We start from the raw sequence: 17,190 nt of genomic DNA on the forward strand, positions 1-17,190 counted from the left end.
AAAGTTAGACATTTATAAGTCAGCAGGACCAGATGAACTTTATCCGAAAGTGCTAAAGGAGCTGGCCAAAGTCATTGCGGAACCTCTAGAGAAACTCTTCCAAAACTAGTGGCACTTGGGGGGATGTCCCTGAAGACTGGAAGAGGGCCAATGTTGTGCCCATCTTCAAGAAGGGGAGGAGAGAGGACCCAGGCAACTATAGGCCAATTAGCTTAATTTCTATTCCAGGGAAAACCCTGGAAAAATTCATCAAGGAGTCTATGTGTGATACACTTGCAGAAGGTAAGATACTGAATGACTGCCAGCACGGCTTCATCGCAGGCAGGTCTTGTCTTACCAATCTCATCTCCTTCCATGACCAGGTAACTCACCACCTGGATAAGAGAAAGGAGGTCAGCATTGTATACCTAGTCTTCCAGAAGGCCTTTGATCTGGTATCCATGATGTGCTCATGGGAAAATTGAAGGATTGTGGGTTAACTGCTCAACAATTAGATGGGTAGGAAGCTGGCTGTGAGGAAGGACCCAAAGAGTTCTTATGAATGGATCTGTTTCGTCCTGGCAAGAAGTGGCCAGTGGTGTCCCTCAGGGGTCCATGCTTGGTCCGGTGCTTTTCAACATCTTTATCAATGATTTGGATGTGGGGGTAAAGAGCTCACTGGCCAAGTTCATATTTGACACCAAGTTATGGGGGAGTGTGGTCATGCTTAAAAATAGGCTGCAGATAGAGGTGGGCCTGGACAGGCTGCCAAGTTGGGTGGATCAGAACCACATGAAGTTCAACATTGAGAAATATGAAGTGCCCATCTGGGGATGAACAATTCCCAACATTACTTACAGGCTTGGTGGTGACAAACTGACTAGCACCACAACTGAAAGGAACCTAGGGGTAATAATAGCCCGTAGTATGAACATCAGGTGTCAGTGCAATGCTGTAGCCAGCAGGGCAAATAATACTCTGGCATGCATCAACCAATGCATCTCAAGCAAAACTAAGGAAGCGATTCTTCTGCTTTACTCAGCATTGGTGAGACTGCAGCTGGAGTACTGCATCCAGTTCCGGGCACTGCACTTCAACAAGGATGTGGAAACTTGAGAGAGTCCAGAGAAGAGCTACCTATATGATCAGAGACTTGCAAGGCAAGTCATATGAGCAAAGCCTGAGGGACTTGGGTCTCTTCAGCCTAAAAAAGAGAAGGCTGAGAGGGGACTTGGTAGCAGGGTGGGTTCCTGCTGCATCCTGCAGTCCCAGCAATGCAGGTGGGAACCACGTGGTGCTGGAACAGCTGGCAGGTGGGTAGGGTGGTGGGGAGAACCCACGACAGTGGATGAGAAAGTGGAGAAACGGCAGTTGCAGCGGTGGCAGGCAGGAGTGCAGCTGGGCGGGAGCACGGGGCCCGCACTGGTGCTGTAGGGCCAGGCCCAGTGGGGGCCAAGGGTGGGGCAGCAGGAGCGTGGGTCCCATGCTGCCTCTGCCCCTCTCCCTGCTGGGACAGCCCAGCCTGTCTCCATAAAGTCCCTCCAAGCAACCAGCCCATGCCCCATGCTTCTGCTGTCCCACCCCAGGTCCCCGCCATCTCTGGTCCCAGGGCACTGGTGCAGGCCCTGCGCTCCCACCCAACTGTTGCTGCACTCCCACCCACTGTCACTTGCCCTACTGCCTGCCACCACTGCACCCACCATTTCCCCACCGCTACTGCAGCTTCTCCCCACTCAGCACATGGTTCCTAGCTGCATGGCCAGGTCCACAGAACGCAGCAGGAGCTGGCCTGGCCCGGTCCCTGCAATTCCCAGCTGGCTCCATGCAGTGTTGGCCAAGTTGGGTCAGCACCTGCTGAGTTCTGTGGACCTGGCTATGCAGCATGGTGCCAGAGTGGCCAGTGGGCGGCGAGCCAGGGAAGTGGCAGCGTCAGCAAGCAGGAAGGTAGAGAACTGGCAGGAAAAGGGTAGTGGTGGCAGATGGGGGGAGGGGGAAGTGGCAGCAACCAAGCATGCAGGAGTGCAGGGCCTATGCCAGGAGTGGCAGGAGTGCTGAGCCTAGGCTGGCAGGAGCATTGATAGGGGCTCTGCTTGCATGGGCCCTGAGGTCTCATGGCTTGCTGCTGACGCTGGTGGCAGGGGCTGTGGGCATCCACATGCACACCCCAGATCCCTTTACACACCCCAGCCACCCATGCCTCCACACATGCCACAACTCTCCCCAGACAGCCTCCCCCCATACCCACCCACACCCCACATATTCACACACCCTCCCCCATATCCGACATACACACATACCCACACACCCACAGCCCCCTACAAACCTATACCCACCCACCCACTCACACCCCCAACACTTGCTCCACAATATGCAAAAGGAAGACTTCATTTTAAGCTATTACACAATCACCTCTACGTACTCTACACAAACACAAATAAATCAGAACAAAAATGATTTTTGAAATTGAATTAATGAATGCTGTAGTAGATGTCTGATTTTTAGAATATAAGTTGGTATTTTTCTGGTTCAAGATGGCAAACCCCCTTGCCAAAAGGAATAATTCCAGGGATAAGGGGAGGGACTTCTGGTGGCAAAGCTCAGGGGTTAGGGACTTCTGGTCCCAAGATGGTGATCAGGGGTGGCGCACATGTCAAGGGGTGGGGCTCTCCCTGCGGTCCTTGACAGCCTGCCAGAACACTGTAAGCAGCCCTCCAGCCGAAATAGTTGCCCGCCCCGATCTAACATTAAGGGTTTAACAGACCATCCTGATGCACAGGAAGACTAGCAAGTATGGCAGAAGACCAGCTTGGCTTGGCAGGGAACTCTTCAGTAAACTAAATCACAAAAAGAAAGCTTATAAGAAGTGGACACTTGGACAAACAACTAGGGAGGAGTATAAGAGCATTGCTCGGGCATGCAGGGATGAAATCAGGAAGGCCAAAATGTAACTGGAGTTGCAGCTACCAAGGGATATCAAGGGTAACAAGAAAGGTTTCTACAAATATGTCAGTACCAAGAGGAGGATCAGGGAAAGTGTGGGTCCCTTACTGAATGGGGGAGGCAGCCTTGTGACAGAGCATGCAGGAAAGGCTGAAGTGCTCAACGTCTTCTTCGCCTCAGTCTTCACAGGCAAGGTCAGCTCCCAGACTACTGCACTGAGCAGCACAGTTTGGGGGGGGAAGGTAAGTAGCCAACAGTGGTGAAAGAACAGTTTAGGGACTATTTAGAAAAGCTGGACATATACAAATCCGTGGGGCTGGAACGGAGGCACCCAAGGATGCAAGATTGCAGAGTCACTGGCCATCATCTTTGAAAACTCATGGTTATCAGGAGAGGTCCCAGATGATTAGAGAAGGGCAAATGTAGTGCCATCTTTAAGGAAGGGATGAAGGAGGATCCAGGGAACTACAAACCAGTCAGCCTCACCTCAGTCCCTGGAAAAATCTTAGAGCAAATCCTCAAGAAATCCATTTCTAAGCACTTGGAGGAGAAAAAGGGTGATTAGGAAGTTGGCATGGATTCACCAGGAGCAAGTCATGCCTGACCAACCTGACTGCCTTCTATGATGAGAAGAGTGGCTCCGTAGACATAGGGAGACTAATGGACGTAGTATACCTTAATTTTAGCAAGGCTTTTGATACGATCTCCCACAACATTCTCACAGGCAAGCTAAGGAAGTATGGCTAGATGAATGGACCGTAAAGTGGAAAGAAAATTGGCTGGAGCATTGGGCTCAGAGAGTAGTACAGTAATCAATGGCTCGATGTCTAGTTGAGAGCCAGTATCAAGTGGAGTGTCCCAGGGATCAGTCCTGGGGCCAGTTTTGTTCAAAGTCTTCATCAACAACTTGAAAGATGGCATAAAGTACACCCTCAGCAAGTATGCAGATGACACCAAGCTGTGGGGAGTTGTTGATATGCTGGAGGGTAGGGCTAGGATTCAGAGTGACCTAGACAGATGGGAGGATTGGGCCAAAAGAAATCTCATGAGGTTCAACAAGGACAGCTAAGTCCTGCACTTAAAGAGGGAACAAAAATCCCATGCACCAGTACAAGTTGGGGGCTGAATGGCTGGGCAGCAGCTCTGCAGAAAAGGACCTGGGGGTTACAGAGGACAATAAGCTGAATATGAGCCAACAGTGTGCCCTTTTTGTCAAGAAGGTTAACAGCATAATGGGCTGCATAATAGGTGTGCTGCTAGCAGGTCAAGGTAAGTAATTATTCCCCTCTGTTCAGGACTGGTGAGGCCACATCTAGAGTACTGTATCCAATTTTGGGGCCCCCACTACAGAAAGGATGTGGGCAAATTGGAGAGAATCCAGCAAAAGGCAACATAAATGGTGAAGGGGCTGGGGCACATGGCTTATGAGGAAAGGCTGAGGGAACTGGGCTTATTTAGTTCTGAGAAGAGAAGACTGAGGGGATTTAATAGCAGCCTTCAACTACCTTAAAGGAGGTTTGAAACAGGATGGAGCTAGACTGTTCTCAGTGGAACAAGGAGCAACGGTCTCAAGCTGAAGCAAGAGAAGTTTAGGTTAGATATTAGGAACAATTTTCTCACTAGGAGGGTAATAAAACACTGGAACAGGGTACCTAGAGAGACTGTGGATCTCCATCCTTAGAGGTTTTTAAGACCCAAATGGACAAAGCTCTAGCTGGGATGATCTAGTTGTGGATGGTCCTGCTTTGAGCAGGGGATTGGTTTAGATGACCTCCAGAGGTCCCTTCCAACCCTCACCTTCTATGATTATCAATAGATTCTTAAAAAAAAAAAAGAGAGAGACATTTAACTAAAACTAGTGCAACTTCTGTGCATCAACATTAAGACTTTAGCTTCCACCATTGTAAAAGCAATACCTAGTAATCACCTGAGTCCGAGTCCAAGATGCCTGTGTCCTACGCTTTAACCCTACCAACTTGCAGCAGCATTGTGCACTGATTCAGTTTAATCAGTCAAAGTCTGTTTTTAGAATAGATCTTATCCATGTCAGTTGTCATTTATCAACTATGTTGGATAGAAGCAGAATGACGGAATCAGGTGAGAGTGAAACGAGAAAGCCTGCTACAAAAGGCTGCCTGACAGCCTATTTTTTCCACTGGTGTATTCCATCAACAACACGAACAGTATCTAAGTTTTTGGCTATGACAATAACGGTACAGGGGAAGAGGTGTGGCAGACAATTATTAATCAGTAATTCTAGTTAACTACAGTAGGTTTAAGGGGTTGGGGGGGGAACCCCACAAACAGTAAGACTTTTCACTTTAACACACTTGATATCACTTTAAAAAAAAAAGTGGCCAGTGAAGAGACCTCTCTCTTTTTTGTTAAGTAAATGTCAGTACCAACTCTCTCAGGGAAAGCTGATGACATTTTCCATATATCACAATGTTTGCATTTGAAAAAAAATCAGTTTTTCTCTGTATCAGTTTAATAAATATACTTCTTTTGTCAACAAGGCAACTTGAAATAACTAGTTCATTATCTATATAACCAACAACTAAGGAGGGGAAATGGGAGGTGGGGGAAAAATCAATGAGCAAATATATTACCATGTGGTCCCCTTGATGCATTTCCAAAAAGATCACCACATACTCATGATTATACCACAGTTTACTAATGGGATGGATTTTGCTTTTAATTTTGTGTTTCTCCTTTCACCCACTGTACCTGACTTTAAGGCTACTTACAGATATGAAAAAAAAAAATGCAGCACTTTACTTTCAGCTCATCGTGCTCCCACACTGAACACAGCACATGCCCGGAATCGGCATTGTGTTAGTTTGACCCAGCTCGTCCAGTGTCATAGATCGTGCACTTCAGCAGGGCTTTTTGGCACTTTTATCTAATTTTAATCATTAGATTAAAATTAACCACATCATAACCCCTCCCCACCCCACCTTAATTATTAAAAAAGTGTCAGTGGTAGTGGTAGGACAGAGAAAGACCCAATTCAGTCACTGACTCAGACTTTACACTTCAAACCACTATCAGACACCAGCAGTGCCACTGACATTATGGAAGCCAGAAAGCAGAGCTTTGCTTACACTAAATTTTATAACACTATCCTGTTTATACATCATACATATTCTGATATAGATTGAGAGATCCTGAAAGGCTGGGAGATCCTGAAATTTTAAGTGTTTGCCATTTTTATTATATGCTACTGCAACTAGCATTGCTAGCATAATTCTGATATTCATGACTATAATGCAACTGGAAAAATACTGTTTAGTATAAAATTCTCTCAAAATGCATCAAAAAAGTAGGCAACTACTTGGGGGAGGAGTGAAAATAGTTTTACATGTTGCTTTCTTAATTATGAAAGCCAGGGGAAAAATAATTACACAGAATACTGGTGTTCAGTATTAATACATTTAAATACAGTTAATAAATCACTGAAGTTGATATTAAATATAAAAGTCTATCTTGAACAGACAAGTCTTGCCAAAACAAAAAGCTTTGCTCTTTCATATTGAACAGGCTACATCAGATTTTTACTGAAATAGCACAAATACAACTCAGTTAATTTTTAACAAAGCTGCAGTCCAACAGTTTCTATGTACTTCTCTGGTTCCAGATTGTGAACCAAGGCTATACAGGGAAAAAAAAAAAAATCAGTTCTAAATTTTCCAGTAAATATTATAATTACACTATGAAACACTGATCCCTAATGGCTATCCTCTCTCTATAGGAGTCCAAACCTCTTCTGTCCTCTTTGCTGTCTGCCCCTCTGCTCTGAGTGACAACCCCATTACATCTTATTACCCTTTACAAGAAACAATTTTCTCCCAATATGCAGATGACAGTTTGGTCTCTGAATCATCACAACTCAACGCACAACTCCATCTCTGTCTGTACTGTCTGACTGGCCCTATTATTCAGATGATGCATCTCTATGCTTTACTTCAACTACGCCCCATGTGAGTGAGGTGCTTTTCATCCCATATGAAGTCTCATTTTTTGCCTCTCACTCTTTAAAAAGCTAGGGGTCACCTGCCACCACACTAAAATTATTTTCCTTAGAGCAATTCAATTTATAGAACAGGCTTACAGTTATTACCCGAGTCTTTGTGGTACCTTTCGAGAAATATTGGTGGATTTCTGAGGTACGTGCCACAATACGTAACTGCTAAAAGAACATTAATTAGTCTTAAGACTGCTAAAAGAACATTAATCTTAAATTACTCCAATAAAACGTGATTCCAAACCTGCTGAAATCACTGAGAGTGTTTGCACTTTCTTCAATGGGCTTTGGAGACTGTACAGAGTCAGGTAATGTTTTCTCTGGGTAGCAATCAGATGTACTATGTATGCATCATCACTAGTTAATGTGTCACAGAGGAGTCGGACTGAAGTAACAGGAGTAAGAGGAAGGAGTTTACTCTGCCACCTCTATCTGACTGGCATCTCTCAAGCTGGGAGAATGTCCAGCCGCAGACTTTCAGGTGGAGCAAAGGGCAGAGAATCTCTTCCATTGTTTCCAGAGCTGTCTGTGATCTGGTTGCTAAACCACCAGAGTTTATCAGTTATTCTGAAGGTACACACACAAAAAACTACTCAAGACTAGTCTGCTAATCTGTCCACAAAAGCAGTTAAATGCAACTTATTTATATGAGAGTAACCTGGACAACAGCATATGCAGGACAGTTCAAAGATCAGCAATGATATGCAGATTGCAGGGTAACTTAAACTGGTTTTCATCCTATTAGAAACAGGGGTGGTAAAACAGTAAGTTTTAGCCCAAATTGAGAGAACTTACCTGTCTATTTGTACACCCAATTAGAGTGAGCCTTAAGGCCCACCTGGCTAACTAGTAGCCCCTTGTGGGGCTAATAAATGAATGGTACAACTAAATCCTTGGAACAACTAAAGCAAAAACAGGACAGGAGCGTTGTGTGGGTCAGAGGTTCAAAATGTGACAACAAGTGTGCCTGAGGGGAGAGAACTTACCTGGGTGAGGGGGAGGGAGATCACATAGCTCTTAAAAATGACCCTTTTTCCTAATGCAAATCTCATCCAGCCAAGTCCTGGACATCTGTTGCAAGGTGCTGAAAGGCTTTGTGCCTATTTGACGCTTCAGTAAGACTGAAGGGGCTCATCACTTAGCAGGTTCAGGGACTTTTCAGAACACTTACAGGTAGTGAACTACCCAATTCATGGGGGCTGCCCTCTGATTTCTTGGTCTGAGCATGGCACTGGTTGCCATGTTCGTGGCAGAGTGCAGTAGCCCCCCACACTTCTGGCCGAGGGGCCCCAGAATCCTGCCCCTCCCCAGGGATCTGACAGATGTCCATCTGTCAAGTCTGTGGGGAGGGGTAGGACTTCTGGGTCCCCTCAGAAGCATGGGGAGGGGGTGCCTGCCATGTTCTGCTGTGAAAATCTTCCCCCTCTCTTTACCCATCCTCTCCCCCACAACCCCCTGCTTCAGGACGCTAGGACTTCCCGCCTCCATTTTCAGCTCCCCCCAAACCGCTGGCTGGCCATTTTCCAGCTTTTTTTGAGATCCCCATGCTTTTTTGAAGGGACCAGGTTTTTTTTCCACAGGGGACCTACCAAATTTTTGCAGTGTCCACAAAAATTGTGAAATCATGGATTTGGTAGGTCCCTACTTACAGATCATATCATTTTTGTCTTGAAAGCAAATATTCTTTATGGAAATGGAAAGACACCACGGAGTGTGCTCATATCGGATTCTAAATTTATCTGGAAAAACAGCGAATTGATTGTAGATGTCAGCTACCCCACACAAACATGCCACAAATTTCCTTGACTGTACCGCTGACTGGTGAGATACTATGTTTGATTTATTGTACTGGACACAGCTAATTGCTCTTGGCTTCCAAAACTAGTCAGCATAGGTCTGATGTGGAAGCATAAAGAAAATAGGGCTGTTCTGAACTAGATCTTAGTTTAGCGACAAGAAAAAAAGATACAAATAAGTAACATATTTTGCCAGTAGTCTAAAACTGAGCAAATGAGTTAAAACATCTGAAGAAGAAAAAAAAAGGAAGAAATAAAAGTTAGAAAAATAGCACAGGAACAGTATTGGTCAGCACAGCAAGTAAATCATATGCAACATTTACAGCCACTCACCCATAGAAATAAAAAGTCTTTCCATGAGTTTTACAATCTCTTATGTACTTCAAAGACCTTAGAAAAACAGAGGTTGTCTCACGGGCTTAATAGTCTATTATCGTCCAAGAAAAAGACAAGCACATACTATGTTATTTTTGCCTTCTGCAGTAAATAGCTAAGATTTACTGTACTTGGTATAAGCTTTCCTGCAAGTCCAGTTATTTGAACAATCATTTTTAACATTTTACACTGAGTCATTTTATAGCCCGTGAGTACAGTGGCATATTTGGGTCCAAACTGACCAATTGCAAAAACAGTATGTAGCAGTAGAATGAAGAAGTGTCTTCAGGAAAAAGCAAAAAGACTAAAAAAGAATAATCTGCCATTCACAAACAATTAGGGACTTTTTACATATGCAAGGCCTAGCACCACGATGCTTGCAGTTGTTAAGTGCCGAAATATGCATCACTGCTGAGAAAATGGTGGTAGTGCACTTTTGAACTAAAACACACATCGGAGGTGCTTTAGCTCAAAAGTACACTGCCACCATTTTCTGGGGGCTGACACGCATTTCTCCACTTATATAACTGCAGATGACACTGCAGTTCACCACAGCTCGCGTGCGAAGCAAATTCAATTAACTGAGTCTGCTCAGAAGCAGCAGATCTCTGGCACACTGTGGAACAGAAAAGTATGTGTATAAATGCCCTAAGATTTCCACCCCCACAAATATTTTCAATACATTGTAAGTGATTAGAAAACGCTTTAACACCAACATAAACAGAGCCACAACTGACATTCACATCATAAGATGTGATATGGATCTTATATCAAATTCTGTACAACTATTTCTTTTCCTTGAATTTGTGGTTTACCAGCTGTTTAATCCCATTCTGCGGGGAAAGGGTCAGGAGTTATTAGGTCAAGACAGAAACAAAAAGTCATATGGCTTCTCCTACTACTCCATTTTTTTCACAATGCACCATTCAGAGGTCACCATAGCCATATGGAGACCAAAGGGATTCACTAGGTTCCTTGGACAGCATGGAAATTGTATGCAACTGCTTACCTTTAGTAAGAACATTTGCAACATTCCAAACTAATAAACAGGTATCCTAGTTTTCTCTGTTTAAAAATTGCAAATTCTCTGACTTAAAAAAACAAAACAAAATCCACGTTTTCCCAGGATTAAAATAAAATGCCACTACATGATATATATCAATTGAACACAATGCTTTATTGATATTTTTACAATTTTAAAGCAACTTGGAAGCCTGACAGTGCCTCAATCACTATAATAAAATAAATTGTAAATACCTGTAAGTTTTGGTGTTTGATTTGGGGGTTTTTATCATTGAAAAGTCAGAGATCCTCCTGTCCCCTTTGCTCACCAGGATGTGGGTCCAGCTGCAGCTGTCCCCCACCCTTGCCACTTTGTAGCACTGAGCAGCCCTGATATGCCATTGCCCCAGCCCTGCTGGTGCCCCTCACTCCCCACCCACAGCCCCCTGGCCCTGCCAATGCTCCTCACTCCCCACCCACAGCCCTCCACCCTGTTGGAGGGGGCCCCCCAGCAGCCCTAGGTTCCAGGGCCAGGGACCTGGGTCCACAACCCCCCCACCCCTCCTAGCAGTGCCTGAGCCCCAGGTGCCACAGCTGCTGTGGTCCAAATAGAGCATGAAGCCCCCTCCCCCATGGGCAGTACGGCTGGAGCACAGCCTGTGGGGGGGTAATCAATGCAGGCTGCCCGCTGCAGGCTTGGAGCATCCTGCCCTGCTCGCTCCTCTCAGGGGCCTCTGCAGCCCAGCAGGGGGACCTACCATGGCAGGGCAGAGTGGGGCAGGGTGAGGCAGGGAGGCTCGGTGCTGCTGCCGGGAGCCCCACATAGCCATGGTGAGGTACTTCCTGCCCACCTGGCAGCAGCTGAGGGCACAACTCCATGCTGCCACCCCCGCTGCTGCCAGGTGGACACAGGGCACCTCAGTACAGCAGCATAGGGCTCACTGAGCCTCCCCACCCTACTTTGCAATCCCCGCTGTGCCCCAGATGAGCTGCCCACAGTTCCATCCCACTCTCTGCTCTGGGCCCCAAGCACCACCCTGGCTGCACATTGCCCTCCGCCCCAGCCCTGCCCAATGGGAGGGGCCTCAATCTCCCTCTCACCCCAGACTTACCTGAGGGGAGCTGCTCTCCATGCTGCCTGGCTGCCATGTGCATGTGTTCACACATGTGCATGTGGCGCCCCTGCCTGATCATCCTATTGCTCCCCCCAACCCCTTGCAGGCTGCAACTCTGCCAGCTTGCAAGGGGAAACCTGCTGAGCACATGTTCTCCTTTAAAGGAAACATATGCATTTTTCTCTTTAAAATGAAAAAATCCACATTTTACCATGTTTTTCCATGGTGAACAGAAAACCCAGGTCCTCTCTAATAGACAAACCACAGAACAAGCAAACCACTACTGGATCATTTAGTCTAACACTATTGAAAATGTAGCTGTCAAAGGGAAGACAATATTAAACTAGTAACTACATATAAATCACAGGCCTAGATGGACAGTCAAGACTGATTTCAGTCTGAAGAATTTTGATGTTTGATGTTTTAGTGCCTACAATAAAAAAAAAAAAATCAGAACCAATATTTGATATATATAGTAACATAACATCTAAGAAGAATTTTCATATACTTGTATAGGTAGTAAAGGAAATTAGACTTTATGCATCCTTTAGGTTGGTGCTTTTTGCATTTGTTTTTTGACACAAACAGTATTTTGCAGAGACAAGGGCACAGCACTTTACTCAGTTGGTAATCTAAGGCTCTTTATTACTCCTCAGAACAAGATCATAAGGAATAATCTATATCTGACATTTTATTATTTATATTGTAGTAGCTCCCAGAGATCCCCAGTCCAGCTGGGCTTTCTTTCCCATAGCAGGCAATTGGATCATTCAGTTCTAGTAATTTGTGAACTATTATTTACACACCTTGACTGCTAAAGAGCCGTATTCTCATCTCCCCACCCTCCTATCTTGGAATTCACTCCAGCTTCCTTAGGTTTTTCTCCACCCCCACTAAGGTCCTAAATCCACAATTTACTCCCACTTAGTAACAGGATATACTTACCCCCACCCACAACAAATTTAATCGAGAGTCAGGTCTTTTATTTTTAATATTATTGAAGTTATACCTTAAACTAATATTCTGGTGTCAAATTTGGTTCCAAGAACAGTTTAAAAACTGGCATAATAATTATTTGTAATTCAAACATTTAATCATTGTGGACTCTTATGCTTGCACACAGGCTACCACAGACATGGTCAAGGCTGTCACACAGCCTAAGGATCTGACTGCACAGAACAACCTGGCAGATGCAAGGCTCTAGCACTAAAAATCATACATAACTAATCCTTGTTAGGTAGAAGTGACCAATAAGTTTCCATTATTCAAACGGAGAGAAAAAAAATGCAGAATGGAAATACATGTAAAAAGTGAAAGGTAAAGTAAAAGAAGGGGTTTGTTCCCTTTCACTACTATTAATGTTACAAAAATATATATATATTTTTTATTTTTTTAACCTGATGCTCACTCTGAGACTGGGCTTTTAAGGAAACTTTCTGTCCAGACCAACAGGGAGAGATGTCAAATCAAAAATACTACTAAAACACACAAACAAACAAACACCTTGCTTCTTGCATATTTTCTGGACCTTCAGGGCTACAACAGCACAACCCCTCCATCTAAAGTATCTTTTATATGGTCACAAGAGACAAACAACACAGCAACTAGTTCACAGACCAGCTAAAGTTGCTTATCCTAACTCATCTTTAATTAACAGTTGAGCATCACCAAAGTATAAGCTATGGGAACACCTTAGTCTGTACTTAAGATGGTGCTCCCTTGTACACCGTATTGAGTAAAAGTTATGCTAGTCTTTGAGGCTTTACAAAAAATCCAGCTCTCCCTATTCTCAGGTGCCTTATCACTTTCTCTCACCCTCCTCCCTTCCCATTGAAAATCACATCCTGATGGGTTTTGTGGCAGTGCGTTCCCTTTTCTGTACAGGGACAAGATACCTATTACCACAAATACCTTGTACAACCTTCCACAGTAGCAGGCGAGATGCGAGTCTACTACCTTCTCTGGGCCTGGCTCATTTAGACTGTAAGCTGTCTAGGGCAACGCCTATTCTTAAGGTCTTGTCCAGTAGTGCTAAGCAGTTATTGACACTTAGGGCCCAGGTTTACAAGCCGTCTCATACAGACAGCCCCTCACACCCCCGAGGAGCACACTGCATGCTGGCTTGCAGAATCAAGGCCTTCACAAAGCAGCTCCAAGCTGGGGTAGCCAGCTGGAGACGAGGGTGACCCTAAATCTCTTTGACCAGCATAATTTATGGACAAACTCTCCAGTTCAGGCAAGCAGCACTCAGAAAGGCAACTCTGTCAGACCTTGAACTTTTCCTTTTAAAGGAAGAGTGATTCATCTAATTACCCTGCCAAAGGAGGAGATAAAGTTAGCTCTGCCCAGATAGGTTATAGCTTGCACCTTGCCCTGCCTCTCCTCCCTACTCTCCACACCTTACACCCCCGCACCACCTCGCATGCACACACGTTTACACCACACATTCTACATAGATTTCATAGACATTAGGGCTGGACGGGACCTCATAACCTCATCAGGTCCAGCCCCCTGCCCAAAGGGGCAGGAAGTCAGCTAGAGTCAAAGGATGCATGTACATACACACCACAAACATGCACACCACACACATACTGCACACAGGTGTACACACACTGCATATGCCCTTACACCACAGCCACTGCATGTGTGCACTTGCACACCACACACGCCCTCACACCACTGGCACTGCAGACGTGCACACCGTACGATGTGCACGTACCACACAATGCACACACTGCACACATGCGCACCAAACACCCATGTGCATACATGATGTGTGCGCACATGACACATGCGCACACCACAAAATGCACACAGCCACAGCGCACACACGTGCATGCCACACACATGCGCACACCACACAATGTGCAGGCACACCACACACATGCACCACACCACACAACGCACGCACTGCACACCACACGATGCGCGTGCACACACAACACACGCATTGCACATGTGCACACACCACACAACGCAATGTGCAACACATGTGCATCACACACAAAGACACACACACGGAAAATGCAAACACACGTGCACACACGCATGATGCACACACGGAAGACATGCACTACAAGCATGTGCACACGCGCACCACACACACGTGCAGAGATGTGCACAGCGCAGAATCTCCAGATAAGCCTGAGGGAGGTGCAAAGGGGGGAAACAATCCGCGCCCACAAGTGAGAGGCCCCGGCCCCTCGGCCACCGCTAGCTCGTCCAAAGCCCCCCCCGCCCTTACCTGGTACCGAGCCCAAGTTGCCCCTCCTGTGCCTCCTGCTGAGCTCCTCCTCGTCTTCCTCCAGCCTCCAGGCTTCAGCCATGGGCGAGGGGCACGGCCGGGGCGCTCACGCGGCAGGCGCCCCCATGCCCCGAGAGCCCCCGGCCGGCCCGGCAGCACCTGCAGCCTCCCCGGCGGCTGCCTCCCCTTCCCCGGCCTGCTCGCTCCCGCCGCCGCTTGCCTCCCAAGTTGCAGCCCCGCCGGGCCCTTTCTCCCTGCTCCGGCGGGCAGCGGCGCAGGGCGCAGGGAAGAGGGAGTCCGAGAAGGTGGCGTTCGCCTCCCCGCCGCTCACCGCATTCCGGTGTCAACAGGAAACCCCGCTCCTGCCTCCACTACTACAGCAACAGCAGGCGAGGAAGGCACCCGGGGCAGGGCTGGGAGCGAGCTCCCTTCGCCCTCCCCCAGGCTCGGGCCGCTGGCAACTTTTATTCAGGAGAGGGGGAGCTGCAAGGATCTGAGATGAAGCACACAGTGGAGCGGGCTGGGCAGCCTCCCCGGGAAAAAGAAGGGCACATGGCTTCTGAGGAGAGGCTGAGGGAACTGGGCCTGTGGAGTCTGCGGGAGGGAGGGGGGGATCGGATAGCAGCCTTGACCTACCTGGAGGGGGCCCCAAAGACAATGGAGCTAGACTGTTCTCAGTGGTGGCACATGACAGAACAAGGAGCAATGGTCTCAAGTTGCAGCAAGGGAGGTTTAAGTTAGATTGGGAAAACTCTCACTGGAACAGGTTACCCAGAGAGGTGGGGGAAGCTCCATCCTTGGAGGGTTTTAAGACCCCGCTAGCCAAAGACATGGCTGAGGTGATCTCAGCGGCGATGTATAGGGGTGCACATACACCCCCTGAGAGCACTGGTGCACCCCTGACAGGCCACACCCCCACTTCGGCCATTGTGGGGGGAAGGAGCACTGGTGTCGCCCCACACCCCGCAAGCACCAGCTGGGGAGTAGGAGCACCAGGTATAGTGCCATGGCCGCTTCCCAGTCAGTGAGTTTTGCCATGAGGGAACCAGTCACCCATGAACAATTTACTTGGGGATGGTCCCGCTTTGAGCAGGGGGTTAGACTAGATCAGTGATTCTTAACCTTTTTTGCACTGGGACCCATTTGCCAAGACGGATGGCTTGGCCTGACGCACGCACCCCTGGCCCTGCCCATGCCCAACCCACAGTCCCCTGCCTCCCCAGACCAAGCTGGGGCCTCAGTTCCAATCTGCAGGCTCCTGCCAAAGTGGGCTCCCACCTGCCCCATCCTGCTTGGGCCGAAGCATAGTGGCTGTGGCAGCTCCGGCTCATGTGGGCAGCAGCAGAATGAGTCCTGGCACAGGCTGGAGGGAGGAGGGGAGGCTTGTGGCATACCTGCCCTGGGCTAGGGCTCCTGTGCCGTGTTAGGCAGCCTGGTCCTGTCCCGAGTAGCGTCTCCTGGCTGCCCTACCCCCGGAAGCATGTGCACGAGCCCTAGTGTTGCCAGCCCTACCACACAGCTCCCTCCGCAACCCCTTCCCTTATTTGCAACCTTTTGAAATATTCTTATGCCCCACTAATGGGTTGCAACCCACAGGTGGAGAAATGCTGGACTAGATGAGCTCCTGAGGTCCTTTTCAACCCTAATTTTCTATGATTCTATGACAAGCCAGCTGCAATTCTCCCTCACCAGTGGGGGAGATCTCTAAAAGCAACCTTAGAGAAGCCAAAATAAGGGGTGAACTGACCAAGGTTGCATCCAGCCCCAGCCTGGATGCTAGTGTCCTGTTCTGGGACAAGGCTGTTCATACAGTTAGGCTCAATTGCACGGAGCCCTGTGAGACCGGGGTAAGAAAAAGAGGCTGAAAATGAAACAGACCACCTCTGTTAAAAGGGTCTGTCATACTTTTATCTTAATACTTTTTACTAGGTGTTGAGACCTCTAGTGCACTTGTTTTAGTGTGAATAAAGTAAGTAGAGATTTTCTGTTTCCCAATCAGAAAATGTAACCAGTTAAAAAGTCATACTTGCTGCTCCAAGCTTTGAAAAAAAACACCACAGCATAAGGAATACAATCTGAGAAGTAGCACAGGAATATTACTATTCAGTATAACAAGTTACTCAGTTCCAACAGCCATTCACCTTACAGGAATAAAACCCCTTTCACAAGTCTTACAACACAAAAAAATCAGTCTCTTGTGTGTCTGTCCATAAGGTTGCCTCACAGACCTGTTTACTATCTCAGGAGCATATGCATTGCATGGACTGTGCTGAAATTCAATCAGGATTTGGTAGTGAAGGAAGCATTGTCTGTAGCATAGGCAACTGGTAGGGAGCACCATGTGCCCCCCCTGACAGGGCCAACGATGCCACTGGCAGCTTCTGCAGGTTCTCACCAGCACCACCCCTGCTGGCTCCCATGGGTGCCCACCCCCAGGCTCAGGAGGCACCAGTCGCCCGTGATTTGTAGGATCCCTGCTGTGGAAGTTTGAAGATGTGGAGAGAATGAGTAGAAAGAGAAAGTATAAGTTGTGGTAGTATTGGAGTGACAGGCATGGTGTTTGCTCAGACCTGAAGAAGAATGGACTGCATTAGAATGCTTGTCTAAGTCTAGTCCAACCCTGCAGTTGGTCCAGTAACAGATGCAGACAGAAGTGCAGCTGTCTGCTGTAACTCACAGCACTTTGCAGGAAGCACTGAGTGTTACAGTGCTCAC

At 47.2% G+C, this 17,190-nt stretch overlaps 1 protein-coding gene across 5 annotated transcripts in view; it reads right to left on the reverse strand.

Annotated features, from left to right (window-relative positions):
- The window catches only part of SH3D19 (SH3 domain containing 19), a 178,106-nt gene extending 163,331 nt beyond the window's left edge, over positions 1-14,775 (reverse strand). For 2 of the 5 annotated variants that reach the window (XM_019522195.1, XM_019522194.1), the window contains exon 1: positions 14,476-14,631. In XM_019522195.1, the coding sequence (XP_019377740.1) occupies positions 14,476-14,557 (82 nt within the window). In that variant the 5' untranslated portion in view covers positions 14,558-14,631. Of the gene's footprint in view, positions 1-14,475 lie in introns of all 5 variants that reach the window. The other 3 variants (XM_019522202.1, XM_019522197.1, XM_019522199.1) reach the window with 3 other exon arrangements.
- Between the last annotated feature and the right edge of the window lie 2,415 nt (positions 14,776-17,190).

Source organism: Gavialis gangeticus, unplaced genomic scaffold, assembly GCF_001723915.1.
Source record: "Gavialis gangeticus isolate Ggan-Ray unplaced genomic scaffold, GavGan_comp1, whole genome shotgun sequence".
Lineage (NCBI taxonomy): Eukaryota > Metazoa > Chordata > Crocodylia > Gavialidae > Gavialis > Gavialis gangeticus.